Source organism: Hipposideros armiger, unplaced genomic scaffold (assembly GCF_001890085.2).
Source record: "Hipposideros armiger isolate ML-2016 unplaced genomic scaffold, ASM189008v1 scaffold_13, whole genome shotgun sequence".
Lineage (NCBI taxonomy): Eukaryota > Metazoa > Chordata > Mammalia > Chiroptera > Hipposideridae > Hipposideros > Hipposideros armiger.
Window position 1 is genome coordinate 2,493,595 of NW_017731363.1, and position 19,278 is coordinate 2,512,872.

At 39.2% G+C, this 19,278-nt stretch overlaps 1 protein-coding gene across 8 annotated transcripts in view; it reads left to right on the forward strand.

Moving 5' to 3' along the window:
* The window catches only part of REPS2 (RALBP1 associated Eps domain containing 2), a 192,654-nt gene extending 177,355 nt beyond the window's left edge, over positions 1–15,299 (forward strand). For all 8 annotated transcript variants that reach the window (XM_019666628.1, XM_019666608.1, XM_019666638.1 and 5 more), the window contains one exon: positions 9,738–15,299. In XM_019666628.1, the coding sequence (XP_019522173.1) occupies positions 9,738–9,806 (69 nt within the window). In that variant the 3' untranslated portion in view covers positions 9,807–15,299. The remainder of the gene's footprint in view (positions 1–9,737) is intronic.
* The last annotated feature ends 3,979 nt before the right edge of the window (positions 15,300–19,278 follow it).

Sequence of the window (19,278 nt, forward strand, 5' to 3'; positions counted from 1 at the left end):
AGCATTTTTTACTGCCCCACTAATGTATGAGAGCTCCAGTTGTTCGCATGCTTGCCAACATTTGGCATTATTCTTTTAATTCTGGCCAGTCCTGTGGTGATTTAGTTTTTATTTCGCATCTCCTCAATGCTTATGTTGAATATTTTTCTATGTGATTATTTACCTGTCATATTTTTTTTTAATTTTTTTATTGTTAGTTTCAGGTGTACAGAACAATGGACTCAATGGAACTGTCATATTTTTTTATGAAGTGTTTTTAAAAATTTTTGGCCATTTTTTAAATTGAGTTTTTAGTCTTTTTGTGTGTGTGTGTGTGAAGTTGTAGGTAGATGCTTTTTATATTATCTTGGTTACCAGTCCTTTGTCACATGTATGCTTTATAAATGTTTTTTTCCAGTCTTTGTTTTACCTATTCATTTTGTTAACTGTATCTTTTCATGAACAGAAGTTTTAATTTTGATAAAGTGTAATTTATCATTTTTCTCTTTTTTAAATAATTATTTTTTAATTACAGTTGGCATATAATATTAACTAGTTTTAGGTGTACAACATAGTGATTAGACATTTATATAACTTACAAAGTCATCACCCCGATAAATCTGATACCCATCTGACACCATACATAGTTATTACAATATTACTGACTATATTCCCTATGCTGTACTTTACATCCCCATGACTATTTTGTAACTACCAATGTGTACTTCTTAATTTCTTCCTCTTTTTCACCCACCCACTAACCCTCCTATCATTTTGCAACCTTCAAAATGTTCTCTGTATCTATGAGTGTGTTTCTGTTTCTGTTTTGTTTGTTTATTTTGTTCTTTAGATTCCACATGTAAGTGAAATCATATGGCATTTGTCTTTCTCTGTCTGACTTACTTCACTCAGCACAGTGCCCTCTAGGTCCATTCATGTGGTTGCAGATGGTAAGATTTCATTCTTTTTTATGGCTGAGTAATACTCCATTGTATACATGAGGTCGGACAATTAAGTTTGCGAACTCATCCTAGAAAAAGTGCTACATATCTCATTGCTGAATATCACTATGGTCACCTTTGAAGTACTCGCCTTGGGAAGCTATGCACTGATGCCAGCACCTAGTCCACCCTTCAAAGCAATTTTGGAACGCTTTTTCTGGAATGGCCATCAGAGCTGTCATCGTATTACCCTTGATGTCCTGAATGGCATCAAAATGTCTTCCTGTCAATATTTTCTTTGTCTTCAGGTAAAGAAAGAAATCATTGGGGGCCAGATCAGGTGAGTAGGGAAGGTGTTCCAATACAATTATTTATTTACTGTCTAAAAACTCCCCCACAGACAGTGCTGTGTGAGCTGGTGCATTGTCGTGATACAAGAGCGATGAATTGTCTAACTTTTTCACAGAGCCTTTTCAGGACTTCCAAATAGTAAACTTTGTTAACTGTCCAGCTGGTACAAATTCATAATGAATAATCCCTCTGATATCAAAAAAAGGATATCAACATTGTTGCAACAAGTTTGCGAACTTAATTGTCAGACCTCATGTGTACACCTCCTCTTTATCCATTCATCCACTGATGGACACCCAGGTTACCTCCATATCTTAGCTGTTGTAAATAATGCTGTAGTGAACATGGGTGTGCAGATATCCCTTTGAGATCCTGATTTCATTTCCTTTGTATATATACCCGGGAATAAGATTGCTGGATCATAGGATAGTTTTTTAAAAAAATTTTGAGGAACATCCATACTGTCTTTTTAATAGTGGCTCTACCAATTTATATACCCACCAACAGTGCCAAGCCTTTCCATTTTCCTCACATCCTTGTCAACAGTTATCTTGTATTTTTTATTTATTTATTTTTTTTTAGCTGAGCCATCCTGCTACCTGTTGGCAGCTCAGCGGTAGCTCAGCTTGAGCCGGGAATTGAACTGGTGACCCTGTTGCTCAGAGCTCGCAATCTTGAGCGAGCTCTTAACCAACTGAGCCACTTGGCCAGCCCTTCTTGTCTTTTTGATAATAACCATTCTAACAGGTGTGAGGTGATATCTCATGGTGGTTTTGATTTGCATTTCTTTCACAATTAGTGATGTTGAGCACATTTTCATGTACCTGTTGACCATTTGTTTTGGTATGGTGTGTTTCTATTTTCTTTTGTTTCAATATTATTTTTTTCATTTGCTTTTATTTTTTTATTATAATTAGTTTCAGGTGTACAACACAGTGCAGTAGTTACACTTTTTACCCCTCGAAGTGACAACCCTCCTCCCCAATCTGCCACCCCACTTCCCTCCCCATATCTTACATAGCTATTACAATTCCATTGACTCCACTCCCACACTACACTCCACATCCCGTGACTACATATATATTCAATTATAGTTGACATACAATATTATACAACATCATCTTCAGGTGTACAATGCAGTGATCAAGCCTCTACCCCAATCCATGAAGTGGTCTCCCTAACAAGACATGTGACCATCTGACACCCTACAAAATATTTACAACATTATTAATTATATTCCCCGAACAGTCTTTGGTATCCCTGTGGCCATATTGTAGTTACCTATTTATGCTGTCTAATCCCTTCCCCTTCTCTGTCATCCCCACCCCCCTCCCAACTAGCAACCATCAGTTTTTCCTCTGTATCTCTGAGACTATTTCTGTTTACTTTGCTTGTTCATTCAGTTTTTTAGATTCCACATATAAGTGAGATCATATGGTATTTGTCTTTCTCCGACTGACTTATTTCACTTAACATAATAGTCTCTAGGTCCATCCATATCGTTGCAAATGGTACGATTTCCTTGTTCTTTATAGCTACGTAATACTCCATTGTGTAAATGTACCACAGTTTCTTAATCCAGTCATCTACCGATGGGCATTTCAATTGTTTCCAAGTCTTGGCTATTGTAAATAGTGCTGCAGTAAACATAAGGGTGCATATATTTTTTCGAATTAGCGTCTTGGGTTTCTCTGGATAGATACCTAAGAGTGGAATTGCTAGGTCATACGGTAGTTCCATTTCCAGTTTTTTGAGGTACCTCCATACTGATTTCCATAGTGGCTGCACCAATCTGCAGTCCCACCAACAGTGCACCAGGGTTCCCTTTTCCCCACAACCTCGCCAGCACTTGTTTAATGATTTATTGATGATAGCCATTCTTACTGGAGTGAGGTGGTATCTCATTGTGGTTTTTATTTGCATTTCTCTAATGATTAGTGAGGTTGAACATTTTTTCATATGCCTGTTGGCCATCTGTATGTCCTCTTTAGAGAAATGTCTCTTCATATCCTCTGCCCATTTTTTAATTGGTTTGTTTTTTTGGTGTTGAGTTGAATGAGTGCTTTATAAATTTTGGATATTAACCCCTTATCAGATATATTGTTGGCAAATATCTTCTCTCATTTAATAGGCTGCCTTTTTGTTTTCAATATTCTTTTTTCCCCTCTTTATTTCTTTCGCCTATTTTTTTTTACTCATTGTTTGTTCAGGAGTATGTTGTTTAATTTCCACATATCTGAATTTTTCAACTTTTCTCCTGTTAATTGGTTTCTAGTTTCATAGCATTGTGGTTGGAAAAGATAACTTGGTATGATTTCAGTCTTCTTAAATTGCCAGTACTTGTTTTGTGACTTATCATGTGATATATCCTGGAGAGTGTTTCATGTGTGCTTGAAAAGAATATGTATTTGGCTACTGTTGGTTGGAATGTTCTGTATATGTCTGTTAGATCCATTTGGTATAAACTATGTTTCAAGTCCAACATTTCCATATTGATTTGCTATCTGGATGATATACTCATTGTTGAAAGTGGGCCATTAAAGTCCCCTATTAATATTGTCTATTTCTCCCTTTAGATCTCTTAGTATTTGCTTAATATCTTTAGGTGCTGTGATGTTGGGTACATATATATTCATGATCGTTATGTTTTCTTGATGAATTAAGTTTTTTCACATTATATAATGACCTCTGTCTCTTGTTACAGTTTTTGTTTAGTCTATTGTGCAGTATAAGTATAGCTAACCCTGTTGTCTTTGGTGTCAACTTCATGGAATATCTTTTTCATCCCTTCACTTTGAGCCTATGTGCGTGACCTTGAAGCTGGAGTGAGTCTCTCGGATTACTTTGGTTCCCTTATAAAAAATGTAAGGACCATATACGTATAGCTTTATTTCTGGGTTTATACTCTGTTCCATTAATCAATTTGTTGATCCTTATACCTGTACTACACAGTCTTGATTAGTGTTGCTTTATAGTAAGTCTTGAAATCAGGTAGTATAATTTTTTCAACCTGACCTCTTTCAAGGTTCCTTTGAATATTCAGGGACCCTTTGTTTCATGTAAATTTTAGAATTCGTGTGTCCTTTGCTACACAGTACCCTGCTGGGATTATTACTGGTTTTGCATTAAATCTGTTGGTCAGTTTAAGGAGAATTGACATCTAAGCAATGTTGAATCTGCCAATCTGTGAGCAGAGTACATCTCTCCATTTATTTGTATTTTGTAAAATTCCTCTCAGTGGTTCCGAGTATACGAAGTATTACATGTCTTTTGTGAAATTCCCAAATTTTTTGTGATATTGAATTTTAAATGATCAATTGTGGTATTGAAATTTTTTGCAAATTGAATTGTATTTAAAATTTTCATTTTCTAATTGAGTTTATGAAGGTCACAAAATACAAAGTCAACACACAAACAGCAATAATTCCTATATACAAGCAATGAACAATTGGTAATGAAAATTAAAAAAAATAATACCATTACAATAGCTTGCCCCCTCCCCCAAATGTATACGTAGGTATTATAAATTCATCAAAACACACAGGATCTGCATACTGAAAACTATAAAGTGCCGCTAAAAGAAATCCAAGAAGCCCAAAACAAATGAAGAGGCATCTGCTGTTTGTGGATTGGAAGATTTCACGTAGTACTGATGTTTTCTCCAAAGCGATCTATAGGTTAATTGCAATACCAATCAAAATCCCATAGGAATTTTTGTAGGTATAGACCAGCTAATCCAGTAACTTATATGTAAGGGTCAAGGAATAGCTAAAACAAATTTGAAAAAGGACAAGTTAGAGGTATCCCTTTAATATCAAGCTTCATGCATAGATCAGTGGATCAGAATAGAGAGTCCTGAAGTAGTCCACATGAATACATTCATTTGATCTTTGACAAAAGCATGAAATCAATTCATGGAGAAGGGATAGTCTTTTTATCAAATTGCTTTGTAATAATTGGTCATCCATATGTAAAAAAATGAACCTTGATTTAAACGTCACACCTTATACAAAGGTTATGAAATGAGTCATAGATGCAAATGTAAAACATATAGGTATAAAACTTTTAGAAGAAAGTGCAGGAAAAAGATCTTCATGACATGGGGTTAGAAATTACACCAAAAGCACAACTATAACAAAAAAAATCAATAAATTGGACTTCATCAAAATTAAAAACTTGCTCTGCCAAAAACACTGTTAAGAGAGTTAAGAGACAAGCTACAGATTGGGAGAAAATATTTGCAACCCACATATTTTACAAAGGATTTGTATCTAGATTATATAAAGAACTCTTAAAACTCAATAATAAGAATTCTCAAAACTCAGCTCAAAAATGGGCAAAGGACTTCACCAAAGAAGATATAAGAATGGCATATAAACATGTGAGAAGGTAATTCAGCATCATTAGCCATTAGGGAAATGCAAATTAAAACCATGATTACATACCACTACACACATATTGTAATTGCTAAAACAGAAAATAGTGGTAACACCAAGTGCTGGCAACTGGACCTCTGATGTATTGGTGATGGGAATGCAAAATGGTACCCCACTCTAAAAAATCATTCAGTGGTTTCTTATGAAGCTACATGTACACTTACCACATGACCCAGCAATCCCACTCCTGGATATCCACCTTAGAAATGAGAACTTATGTTTACTCAAAAACCTGTACATGGATGTTCATAGTAGTTTTATGGGATAGCTAAAACCTGGAAACAGTCCAAATGTCCTTGAACGGATGAATGGATACACTGTGGTACATTCACACAATGGAATAGTAGCAGTAAAAAGGAATGATGCGCACAACTTGAATAAACCTCAAAGACCTTATGCTGAGTGAGGCAAGTCAGTGTCAAAAGGTTATTATGTACTGCATGACTCCTTTTACTTTACATTCTTGAAAAGGCCAAACTGTAGTGCTGGAAAATAGGCCGGTGGTTGTCAGGGGTTATGTATGAGGTGAGAGTTTGTGTATCAATGAGTAGGATCAGAGAGCTTTTTGCTTATTGGAAATGAATATACCCTCTTTGTAGTGGTAGTTACACAAATCAGTGCATGTGCTAAAATTTATAGAACTGTTCACTAAAAGAAAAAGTCAATTTTATATTATAATAAAGAATAAAATTATTTTTAAAATGTTAAACTTCATTCTGTTTTATGAATCTTTGTATGTGACCTCTCTCTCCTTTGGTGTACATCAGTTTCATCCATTGGTCTCTATACTGGTAAGGCCTTTTAATTTGGAAACGCATATTCTTCAGTTCTGAGACTTTACTTTTGCTGCTGTTGCTTATCCCTCCCGCCATTTTCACTGTTCTCCCTTGCTGATGTTTTTCAGACACTGGAATTCTAAGCTCGGTTCTCTAATTTTTCTTTTTCGTCTTTTTCATCTTTTTTGTTATCATCTCGCCCCCCCTCCCTCCTCCTCCTCCTCATTTTAAATTCTAAATATCCCCTTGTTTAATAAAGTTCATTTTTTGTTCTGTTTCTTTTTTATGGTATCCTATTCTTGTTTCATTGTTGTAATATCTTCTCTTGATGATGGTGTTTTTCTTCTTCCAGAATAGTTTTTTATTTTGTTGTGTGTATTTCTCAGTAGATGCTTTCCTTTAATATTTGATGGTCCTTCTTTGCTTATATTTAGGAGTGTGAAAACACTCACTGCAAGTTCATAGCATGTTTTGGGGGCCCTCTCTTTTACTTTTTCAAAGAACAAATCTTCAGCATTCTGCCATGGTGGCAGGAAGGATCTGGAGATATAATTGCTTCTGAATCAGACTTTCAACCAATACTTATTTTAGTGAGTCCTCCTCCCCTCTTTCATGCCTACTTTCATAGGTGTCTGCTGCTGCCATTTTGAGTCTTTCAGGGATTCTTCTATGTAAAATCAAATTGGTTCTTCTTTTATCTTCATGCTTACCTTAGAGTTCAGTTTTCTTTACTTGATCTGTGATTGAAAAACTTCCAGGTCTAGTGAATACAAGTTTGATCAACCATCAAAACAGAGCTCTAGTCACGGCCTCTCAGTCAACTCCCAAACTATTCAATTTACAAATGCAGAACCCCTTGAATAGAGAGGCATCTGGGTCACCTTGAGGAATGAGCCCATTACGCAGCCAAAATTTTATACTGTTAATCTTTCTCCTAGCCTTTCCCAAAGAAACCTGTGACCACTTACCAGGGTGACTGTGCACTGGGGAAAGGGAACTAATCAGATCTTGTGGGGATTACTGGACACTGGTTCTGAACTAACACTAATTCCAGGAGACCCAAAATGTCACCATGATGCACCAATCAGAGTAGGAGCTTATGGAGGTCAGGTGATCAGTGGAATTGTAGCTTAGGCCCATCTCACAGTGGGTCCAGTGGATCCCTTAATCCCTCTGGTTATTTCTCCAGTTCCATAGTGCTTAATTGGAAGAGACATATTCAGCAACTGGTAGAATCCCCACATTTATTTTTCTTGGATTTGCTAAGTCATTTATCATTCATCAGTTTGCCTTCCAGCTTACACATTTTATTGCCATTGCATCTTTCCTTTTGTTTTCCCTGTCCTTGTGTACCTATGACTTGAAAAAAAATTTTTTTAATTTTGTTTTATTAAAGTTCCAGTAGGGAATGAGTATGGTACGTATGTTTAGCTCCATCTTTACCCACAACCTTTGTCTATATTCTTTTGCTAGATGATGTTATACAGCTCTATGGCTTTGAAGACCATCCATAGCCTGGCGACCCTAAGTTTATATTTTAAGCCCTACTTCTCTTTCCTCCAAGTGCTAGACATCCATTTACAACTGCTTACTGAACTTGTTCTCCTAATGTATCTACTATACATATCGCAGATGCTTAATTCCCCACCCTCTCCTTGAAATGCCTAGTTCTCATCCAGTCGTCTTGCTCTCAATACCACTCCCAGCACCCGCTTGTTCAGTCCAAAATCCGTTCCCTTCTCTCCTACATCAACTTCATCAATGAGTTTTATCTGTTCTAGATTCAGAATATATCCGGAATTCATCCACTTCTATCCATCTTCATGGCTGCTACCCTGGTCCAAGCCCTTTTCCTTTCTCACCTGAATCCATGCAGTAGCCTCCCAGCTGCTCCCTCCTTCCAGCCTTGCCCCACTACTCAGTAACCAGAGTACAAAACTTGAATTCTAAATCAGGCCATGTGCTTTCTCTGATTCTAAGCCCTTTAGGCTGTACCCCCGTACTTTGAATAGTGTCCACATTCCTTACTCTGCCCACAAGGCCGCTGCCTAACTCTCTGACTTCACCTCTTGCCAGCATCTTTCTTGCTCCTTCTGCTCTGGTCACATAGACCTTTTTGTTCATCAAACACCAAGCTTATCCCTCCCTCAGGGCCTTTGCCATTTTGTCTCCCTGAATATCCTTCCCCCATGTCTTCACATGGCTCACCCTTTACTTCATTCAAGTCTTTGCTCAAGTAGCGTCACCTCCATGAAGCCTTCCCTGACCACCCTCTCCACCTTTTCCCCAGATTCCCCATTATTCTCTATTACATCATCTTATTTGTTTCTTCTGAAAGTATCTTGTTCTTTAAATTTATTGTCTTTCTCTAGCCTTTCGAGTATAAACCCTATGAAGGCATTGGTCTGATCTGTCTTGTTCTGGTACCATCACACCTAGAGCAAAACCTGTCCCATTGTAGATAGAGCATCAAAGGATGGGCAGGTAGGAGGGTGGGTGAATAAATGCTTGTTGAGTTCTATGCTGGCTGTTAGCATTTTGGTTCTTCTGGGGCATCTCAGAATTGAGCCTTTATACAGAATTCTTTCCCACTTTTATTATGCTTAAGGATGTCTTTATGTGTCCCCATCTGTCTCTGCCAATGAATCTGCTTTAGGGCTGAAAATTTGAATTCCCAAATAGCATATTGTTGATCCTTTTTTTTCCCTTTCACCCAGAAGTCACATGTTAAGCCATATTTCGCGTGGGATCCTGGACGAGACTTTGGTGGAGGGATGACCAGTGTACCTTTCCGTTCCTCACACCTGACTGAGGATGGTGCTGGATTAGAAACCAGAGGTTGAACTAAATAGAAACCAAGTCCCTGATGCCTTACCTCTTAGTATTAGGAGCCTGCTTTTGCTTCTCTACTCCCTCCTAATCAATCTTGTAATTTTTAACATTCTCTGCCAGCCACTGATCCTGTTAAAACTGAGGGTGAGATTGAAATGGCAGCAGGGGGTGGGGTGGCCAGTCAGTTTCATTTCATCTTCAGAAAGGAGTTGAGAGATTACAAAATGTGAAGCTTCCTTTGTCTAGTCACCAGCTATAAACATGATATCTTCCAGTCCACCCATCCATGAGCCATATGGCACTTAAATCTTTGTAGGTCCAGTTATAAGTTTCTTTTTAATGTCTGATGAAGCAGGGAATGAACCCAGGAAATGACCCCTCTGCTTTTTTTGTTTCTCTTTTCTCTGTTTTGTGCAACTCAGGAGGTTCATCAAGAACGGATTGCATTGGAAAACCAATTGGAACAACTTCGTCCAGTCACCGTGTTGTGATCACCCAAGGTCCAAGTAATATAGTGGGTGACCTTTTCTGCCAAGATCTTTCCTTCGAATGTTTCCATCCAACTACTTGTCATAGATGTCTGACTGTGTCAAAAGCTGTGAGCAGCAGAATAGAATCCATGTCGCTTTTTCTCTTGTACTTCACTCATATGTTTTACTGTGGTGGAAAAATACAACTGATTATCACACTTGAAATTGTAATTATCAGTGGAATTTCTCTCCCATTCTTAAGTACTTCCTCAAGGTGTTAGATGTCGCTCCTTACCAAAATTCAATCTTCTAGCAAATAACAATTTAGAGCATTATTTATTTGAAGAATTTATGATTTGTACAAAACCTTGTAATCAGTACGTTCAGGATGCTTGTTCTATTTTTGTATGTATATCATGTACAGTAGGTTGGTTTCCTGAATAATTGGACATCTAACTGGATAGTCTTTGGCATGATGATAATAACAACAAAAACTAAAATATAACAAAAGCATCAGATTTAGACTGGCGCTGTGCCCTCCACCACCATCTGCCAAAAATTGCTTCTCTAGTGCCATTTTGATATTATATCTAGCTATAAATAATACATGACTATTGTTTTCTACTGAATGTCGAAGACTTACTGGGTCTTTACACCTCTATAAAGTGGACGTTTTGTCAGTGATCTATTGAACTTGGCCCAGCTCAACCCGGATAACTCAGTCCTTTCATGTAAATTTTTGGACAAGAGCAATGTGCTTTAACTGCCTTGCCCAATCACATTAAATAAATAGTTGCCAGATCTCTACTTTTACCCTGCATGGGATAACATATCTGTAAGTGCATGATTTGGGCACTACCCATCAAATAGGAGAGGCTGATGAGACTGTTTAGACTGATAAATATTTGTTGTTTGAACCCAGGTTTTCAAACTGGGGAAGAAGGGGAGAAATGGTTGTTACCAACAATCCAGTGATCTCTGGTAATTATTTTTGTCTGTTATTTTAACTTGGATTGTGAGTGTATTATTGGGTATGAAGAAATGATGAAAGGAAGCCAATTCTGACACTGGATTTACAACTATTTGGTTCTCTGTGCAGTGTGCCCTTGGGAACTGATTGGTTTATGTGCAGTCCAAAGGGGCCCAACTGGCTCTTGTGTAAGTGATGTAAAACAGCGAGCTCAAATTGCAGAAGTCAGCATCCTATAGAAATTCTGATAGCTGCTGCATCTCCTGAAAGCTCAAGTTGAAAGTGGGAAGTGACCAGCCGTCACAGGGATCAGGGCACACCAGCTTTAACATCACTTTGAGAGACTGATGGCAAGAAATGCTGTCTCCTATGCATTTTACTACTTTACTCATTCTTAGGATTGAGGGCTGGGTTGTGCCTAGGGTCCTTTGAAAGTGGCTTAGGATAGGTATGCAGCATGTGAGATGAAGCCTTTGATTTCAACAGAGTTGACAGCTTTTGGAAAAGTCGGAGTTTATTTAATGCTTCCTTATTCCATTGGCAGGCTTTATCAATAGCTTAATGGCAGAAGAGAAAGGCTCAAACAGATGCTGTTTTTCCAAAGGGGGAAAAAAAACCCCACTTGATTCTATTCTGTGCATATGAAAGGCTTTTGAATTTATTTGATTTTGAAAATCACAAATCTTGAATATTTCTCTATTCCCCTTTTTCTTCCCTTTTGGCTGCCTTTTTATTCCCCCTCTCCCCCCATAGGAAGGGTTTGGAATCAGTTTAAACCCTTCCTAAGATCATGAATGGGTCATTGCAAAGGTCACCTCTTCTCCCATGTTCTGAGATCTGGGGGCTGCAACACATTTTATCAACAGTGTCCTTGTTGCAGACATTTTACAGCATGTTTGCCTTTTGTTACATTCAATCCAGGAAAGACTAGTATGTGCACTTTATCTGATAATCTTCCAGTACATGTCCACTCACTCGAGATAGTAAGCAGACATACAAACTAAGGAATGTTACTCGATATCATGCATTTTTAAAATAGTGACATGTCTTCCCCATTGAGCCAACACCAGAGTGAGCCACATTAGGTTGGGGTTTTGTTTTGTAAGCTTAAGTTTTCATGAAAGGAAAAAACTTGCATTGGACAATCAAAGCCCCATGAGTTGCATAGTCTCACGAATACTTTAAAGTGGGCATTGCATGAAAGCACACACCAGTAATATCTACACCTAACCTTCCTGACTGGACTTACATAGTGACCACAGTTTATTAGTTGCTTACAAGTGGATTTAAAAAACAAAACAAATACAAACACATATACATACTTATACTTACATATTAATACCTAAGTAGTGCTCGTCCTGTACTTCTGTTTTTTTTAGGATGTGCACTTTTAATTTAGGATTACAACTCCTGATCATGTCTCTGTGAGCCTTTACTGTGATTTATAGGAAGGCTGGGTTATTGAAATCACCATTATACCTCTTTGGTGAAACTACTCCAAAATCAGACATGCTTGTTGGGCAGAACTCTGGGGACAGAAGGCCGGTGTTGCCTCCATCCGTGGGGATTTAATAACCTTGTTAAGTGGTCCCCTCCACAGGGGTCCTGTATTCCCAAGGATGAAAGCACAGGAGTTGATAACAGGCATATTGGATATCTCAGTATCTCTCGTATGTGGCAAATTGTTTTTGCAACCTCCCTCTCCAGCAGATGTGAAGCAAAACCAAAAGGTATATATCCAGAATGGAGTTGTCCTCCAGGCAGGTATTTGTTTTAGTTGGAAGGATCTAATTGCTTTATTAATATTTGAGAAGTGCTTTGGACCTGCCTGGGAGAGGAGGCAGTTTAGCTGGAAGCTATGCCCGTTTTCCTGTCATTGGAGACTAGGAAGTCTGAGCTGAGAGGACCTGTGCCCGTCTCTTGCTGTTTGTTTGTGGGGAAACCGAGGCCCTGAGAAACTGCATTTCCTAGCCCAAGAATCCATAGAAAGAGGTAACTACTGGCAGAGTTGGGATGCCAGCGTGATCTTATGGATTCTAAGTTATGGTCTCTAGCAATATTCAAACTAGATTAGAAGGGTTTCTTCTATTCACCTAGTTGAATTTTATGTACTTAAAATATCAGTCTTAAAATATCAAAACATGTTTTAATGAGTTTTAGATCTAGCTAGTTCTCTTGGATTGATACAAAAAATAAAATCTGAAGGGAAAAATATGATTGAACTATTTGTTCTTCTGAACACCTCACCTTTCATGATGCAATAAATTACTCTGAGTTTCTTGGCAGAACTTTTGAGAGCTGTTGCTTTGAATGGATTCCATTCCTGTATTCCTTATGAGAGTTTGTTTTTAAAATAGACTACTGTGATTGAAATGCACTCAATATGTAATAAGTTATAGTTTTCTTCAGTGTATCTTTGGTTACTTGGGTTGCAAATGTTCAATTTCAGCATACTTTTGGGTGAGTGATCAAAACTTGAGTTTTCCTTTGATTTCCTACCAATGTCTGAACTATTATGAAGCATTCTTCTCATATGTGACTTGATTCTGTAGTCTGCTTCTAAATGAAATTGTCTATTTCTTAAATGATCTCACAATCATGGTAATAATAGATGTATACTCGTAAGATCAATAAGAAAATAATCTGGAACAGAGATGTGTTTCTTGCAATTAAGACAAGCTTTTGCAAATGTCTTCTTCTAATCTGTAGTTTGAAAGATCTCGATTACAGTATAATGCCTTAGAGCTAAAAACATTTGTTCAACACGAACTAGAATCACACCTCCTGGCTAGATATCACCAAGGGAATGTGATTTTAAACATATATAAAAAAATCAAATATCATAGCAACCAGGTCTTTCCATATTATTGACAAGTAGGACTCAGTAGGTTGTAGTTTGAAAATTATGAATGTGAACAGAATGAAATATCCATCGAGAGGCCTTTTTCTCCTCTAGTTAAATAGAACAATGGTAACTGGTTTCTCTTTCCAACTGGTTTACTCTGTTTCAAATGCACTCTTCTAAAACTGTTCAAAGGATCACTTGAATTTACACTTTAGTTATTGGTGTTTTGTTATGGGTTTTTTGCATCATAACGCAATGTGGTTCAAGTTCCTAGTAAGAAGTGCAAATTTGGTTCTTTGAAGTCCCGAGCTGGCATAGCTTGCTTCTCCTTTGGCACAAGCTAAGGGAGACTGCCCACCAATGCCAACAGATCAGTCACTGAGGGATATTTGAGTGTGCATCTTCCTCTGTGGGCCACCCTGCTTTGCTTGTTTGCAATGAGAAATGCATCTAGTAATGTGACCCTCCCGAGAGCAACTGTAAGAACAGCAGACATGGAGGGCCAGACTTCAAAAGCAAAGGCAGATTCTAGGAGCTGCTTCCTTCCTGAAAAACAGGCTTTCAGAGGCTGCCTTACAAGCATTCTCTGAAACAGCCAGTCTGTTCTGTGAGCAAGACATTCCTGGTAGATAGTTGCTTTTAGGCTTCTGTCGTTATTTTCTCCATTGACTAACACACATGCTGTGAAAGGCACCCTTTCTAAAAGGCATTGAAGGGTTTCAAGTGAGAGGACTTGTTCTATTCGATTGTCGGAAAGTCATGACACATTTTTGCAATGAAAAACAGAAAAAATGCGTCATGATTTTTCCGACAACCCAATAGTTACAGAAGCCTTACTCTGCTCTTAACATTGGGGAGTGTTGATGTTTCGTGTTTTGTGACTTCTCCTGTCTTGCTCTAAGCGAAGTTCATGGCTATGTGAGGTTGAAGAAAGTGGGTTTATGACTCTGAAGACCAGAGGACACTGGCTTGAACTGGAATTTGGGGACTAGAATAAGGAAACGTTCAGGTACCAGTTCCATCCTCACGCCTCCTGTCAGACAACAGGACTAGATCCCAAAGCTTCTTCAGTTGATGTAATAACCCCATTGTTCAACGATTGGGTCAGCTGAGTTGTGTTGTTTTCCTTTGTTTTAAGGCAACTTGTGTGAGGGCTTCAACTGCACCCACCTCAGGAGCCGGATATACCCTTTTCTTTAGCACTGCCATTCTTTTTGTCTTCAGCACAATACGATGTTCAAGTGAGCCCCAGGCGGGAAGAGCCATTTTAGTTTTTGTAGCAGTGGGCCAGGAGAAATGATGAGCTGATGGTCTATTTTAATCTCAAAAGTAAAAATGTATATTTTTTCACGACAGGTACATTGAACAGTAAAATGAGTAACAGCAAAATATATATTTGATGCCTTCTGTCTTTTCATGATAATGTGCTAACAAGTTGTGTTAATATTTTACTCAGCCAGAGTTTCATTCATTTGTTAAGCATTGGGAACATTATGTATATTGATCTTAAACATAAATATAGGGTATCCTATATTTGGATTGTGACTTGTAAACTCAAGCTAACCTTACTGCCTCTTTTTCACACTTGTTGGAAAGTCTGTGAAGAACATAGGTTAAGAATCTCCAACTTTGGAAAATGTACATGATGTGAAACTGGGGTGCTCTGTTAAAAATAAATATATGATAACTAAGTGTGGGTTTTATGGAGTCTTGGTGTCAGTGTTATTTGTGGTCTGCATTTAGTCGCGTGCTTTTAATGCAAGTGACGTGAAGAGGAGCTGGAGATCTTCTCCATGAAATCAAAGTCTGAGATTTGGTTATTTTCACCTCCTGGTGATCTGAGCTAGTCATTAAATATCTGTACACAGTACACATTGGGCAGTCATGGAAAATCATGGCTAATTAATTCATAGTGCCTTTTAAAGATCCACTGAATTGAAAATTTGGCTTGGGGTCAGATTATTTGCTTCATCTTGTCAGTGTTCTTTTTGTTGAAAAATGTTCCCATCATAATGTCCTTAGCTGGAGTGGAGGTGAAGGGGAAGGATCAGGAAGAGTTGGCTTGAAAATCCTGAGCAAGTCATCTGGCATCTCAGTTGCAGTTTCTTGCATCTAAAATGTGAATACCTTTAGGAGGCACCAGTCTCCAATGGGTGGGCATTTTACTCTGTATTGTGAATGTAAATGGTGGGCCACACATAGGATATTTCTAATCAGGTAGTTCCAAATGCCAAACTAACTTGGGAAATAGCATCCATGATTTGGCTCATAAGCTTAACTCTGGAGATCACGAGGCCCTGACCTTTCCCAGGCTCTGGTGAGGATCACCAGGTCACTCACTTCACAGATAAAAGAGGTCTGAGATCATCTAGGCACACATTTCCCAAAGTGTTGGTCCCCAGACCAGCAATATCAGCATCATCGGGGAACTTACCAGAAATGCAAATTCTTGGGACCCACCCCAGAATAACAGAATCTGGAACTCTGGGAGTCGGCCTGGCGGTCTTGGTGTTAACAAGCCCTCCGGGTGATGCTGAGTCCCACTAAAGCTGAACTACTGATCTAGCTCATTCCATTTCACAGTCAAGGAAACTGGTGCACAGCGGCAAACCTGACTCAGCCAGGGTCTCAGCTAATTCAGCGTGAGGGATAAAAATGTCTCCAGGGCAGACTTTCTGCTGTGCTACAATGCCCATTCATGACTTTGTTCCCTCTCCTACCTCCCTTCCACAGATATTTACCGTGCTCCTACTGTGTGTCAAGCACAATGATAGGAGCTAGAGATGAGACCTACAAGACAGAATCCCTTCAAGGAGCTCACAGAGATGTACAAATGAATTTCAGTGCAGCGAGGGATAGGTGCTTTGATGCAGTCACGGTCAACTGATTGCTCTAATAGAGAACTCCAAGTGTTCAGGGCCTGACACAGTGAAAGCTGATTTCTCATTCGCTTTATAGTCCAGAGTGGGGGTTCACAGCTGTTCCATTTTCTTTATGGTTATGCAGGGACCCAGTCCTTCCATGTGTGTCTCCATCTTCCTCTAGGGCTAGAGAGTTTTCTCCTTTTAGCCAGTGTGTGGAGAAAAGAGAGATTGTGGCGAAGATACAATTCCTCTTCACAGAAGTGACACACATCTCGGCATATTTCATTTCCTGGAGCTCAGTCATATGACAACAGTTAACTCCAAGGGACACTGGGAAATGTAGTCTAGCTGTGAACTCAGGAGGAAAAAGAACACACGGGAGGGGCATCTAATTCAGATTGCGGGAATCCAGGAAGTCTTCACGGAAGCGTCTTAAAAGAATGGACGGGCATTAACTTAGAAGAAGAAGGTGTTCCAGGCAGAGAGAGCTGTGTATGCTAAGGCAAAGTAGCGCAAGAGTGTGGTGTATTCTGGGAACTGCAAAAAATTCTCCTCTGGCTGGAGCGGGTGCAGTTGGCGTGTAGAGGGGAGGAAATGGCAAGAGTTGCACACAAGGCCAGATGGGAAGGCCTTGCACGTCATGAGAAGGCATAAAGCACCCTGACAGCACAGCCCATTTTGAGGTTTAAACACAAATGCATGAAGTCACTTCACTAATCTTCAAGCAGTGATTTGTGTTCTCCCATTTTTTTTCTGCCCCCTAAAAAGGAAATGCTTCACTGGAAGATTGTAAACTAGTGTGTCTAGCATAAACCTGGCCTGTTTGTTTGATTTGTTCCATGTCTTCTGGCGTGTGCTTGGACAAGGGACTGACCCCTGGTAGGCAGGAGTCCCATTGAATGATGGGAGACTTTTTCTATCCTCAGCTTTTTTTTTTTTCTTGGTTGGGGAAATCAGGGGCCCCAAGATGACCAAGAGGTGAAAGGCTCTTTTTTTTTTTTTTTTTTTTTTTGCAAGGAGGCTTGTCAAAGTGCAGAAATAAAGACTTTGGAAATGAAGCTGAAATATCCCATTTCTTTTGAACAAGAGTTCTCAGTTGAGGTTATTTAACAATTCTGAAAAGTCCCCAAGCCTGTGGGCGAAAATGGTCCAAGTGTAGCGTCTCCATGGCAAACTCCCACTTCATATTGTTTTTCAAGTATAAGGTGTTCTGGAAGTGTGAGCATTAGCATTTGCAGGCACCTGAGTGGGTTTCCCCTCATTGCATTTTTCTTTCAAACATAGACTAAAAAGGGTCCTTAAGATTGTAACCCAGATCTACCTCCCATTATTCGCCCTGAAATCCTCTTAGCAGATTTGGCAGAAAAAAAGAATTTGGCAGAGAAACTGCAAAAATGTTCAAGATTCACCTATGGGTACAAGCAGGCCCTCAAATAATGTCATTTCATTCTATGGTGTTTCGTTATAATGTTGATGAGATGCTCTAAGAACTGAACTCTTGTTTATATCAGTTAGCCTATGATAAAATCGGTTTCATTTTACGTCATTTTGTCATTTTGCTTAGTCACAGAGCCTATCCATGTTAAGGGACGACTTACTGTATTCTCTAGCATCATAAACAAGAGCAACATCAACAGAAGACATAAATACTGCACGCATATGTGTGTGTATGTAATATTTATGTCTTGCTAATGTTGCTTATGTTATAAACATAAAATTACATATATATTTAAAACAATAGCCACAGTAATTGTTTAGAACATAGACCAACAGAATATTTTTTCAGAGGAGGAGCATTTTATCATTGACCAGTGTCTACACAATTTTAGAATTGCTGGTGCATGGTGATAATAAGAGCAGACTGATTTTTTTGTCAGTTTTTTTGATTGTTTTAAAATTTTCTGCAGAGAATGCATCCCTGATTATTGTGCCTGGGGTGGACCACTCCCTTCCATGGTACATCACTTCAGAACAGAGTATGTGCCTCCACCCCTGTATTAGACTTAATCAAAGCTACAAGGCTGAAGGAAAGCCAAGGGGAAGAAAGATAATGCTTGGGGAATGAAATTAAATACAGATACAGAGATTTGTGATGCAGGGCCTTTGAAATGGAAATGACATTGGCTTAAACCTCAGCCCATGTGTGGTGAGAGCCTGCATCTCAGTCTTTCTGAGAGGCAGAGGTAATGGTGGAAGAACTGATATTTTTATCCTAGTCATTTCTGGCTCTGGCTTCCTAGGAATTAATGTGATAGATGGACCATCTATTTCCCCCTAAGCATCAATTACAGGAGGGTGTATGTGTGTGGGGAGTGGAAAAGGGGCAGAACGTACAGAATACTTAGGGAGAGGGGAGCTCATACATAGTTTATATCCAGGGCCACCGCATCGTACAACTCCAGGGGATGCTGTTCACATTGTGTCCTACGCAGAAGAGGCCCTTGGAGTTTGTGATGCCTCTGTCCTGTTTACAGCTCCATGTGGCGCAGTCCACTCTTTCTCTCTCAAAGTGTTCCTCCTTTCCCTCTCTAGATCTCTTGTTCTCCTTCTGCTGGCTGAGGGAAGGGGGGCCAGGCGGGAACCTTGGGGGTTCTGCCAGTATTTGGGACCCGGTGCCCATACCCCCGCTATGGCTCTCTCTTCTGCCCTCCCTGTTTCTGCTCTAGGTCTAGGCCAGTGGTTCTCCACTGGGTGCAATTCTGTCCCTGCTGCCAAGGGGACATTGAGCAATGTCTACAAACATTTTTGGTTGTCACAACTTGGAGGGGCATCTAGTGGATGGAGGCCAGGGGTAAACGTCCTACGTGCATAGGG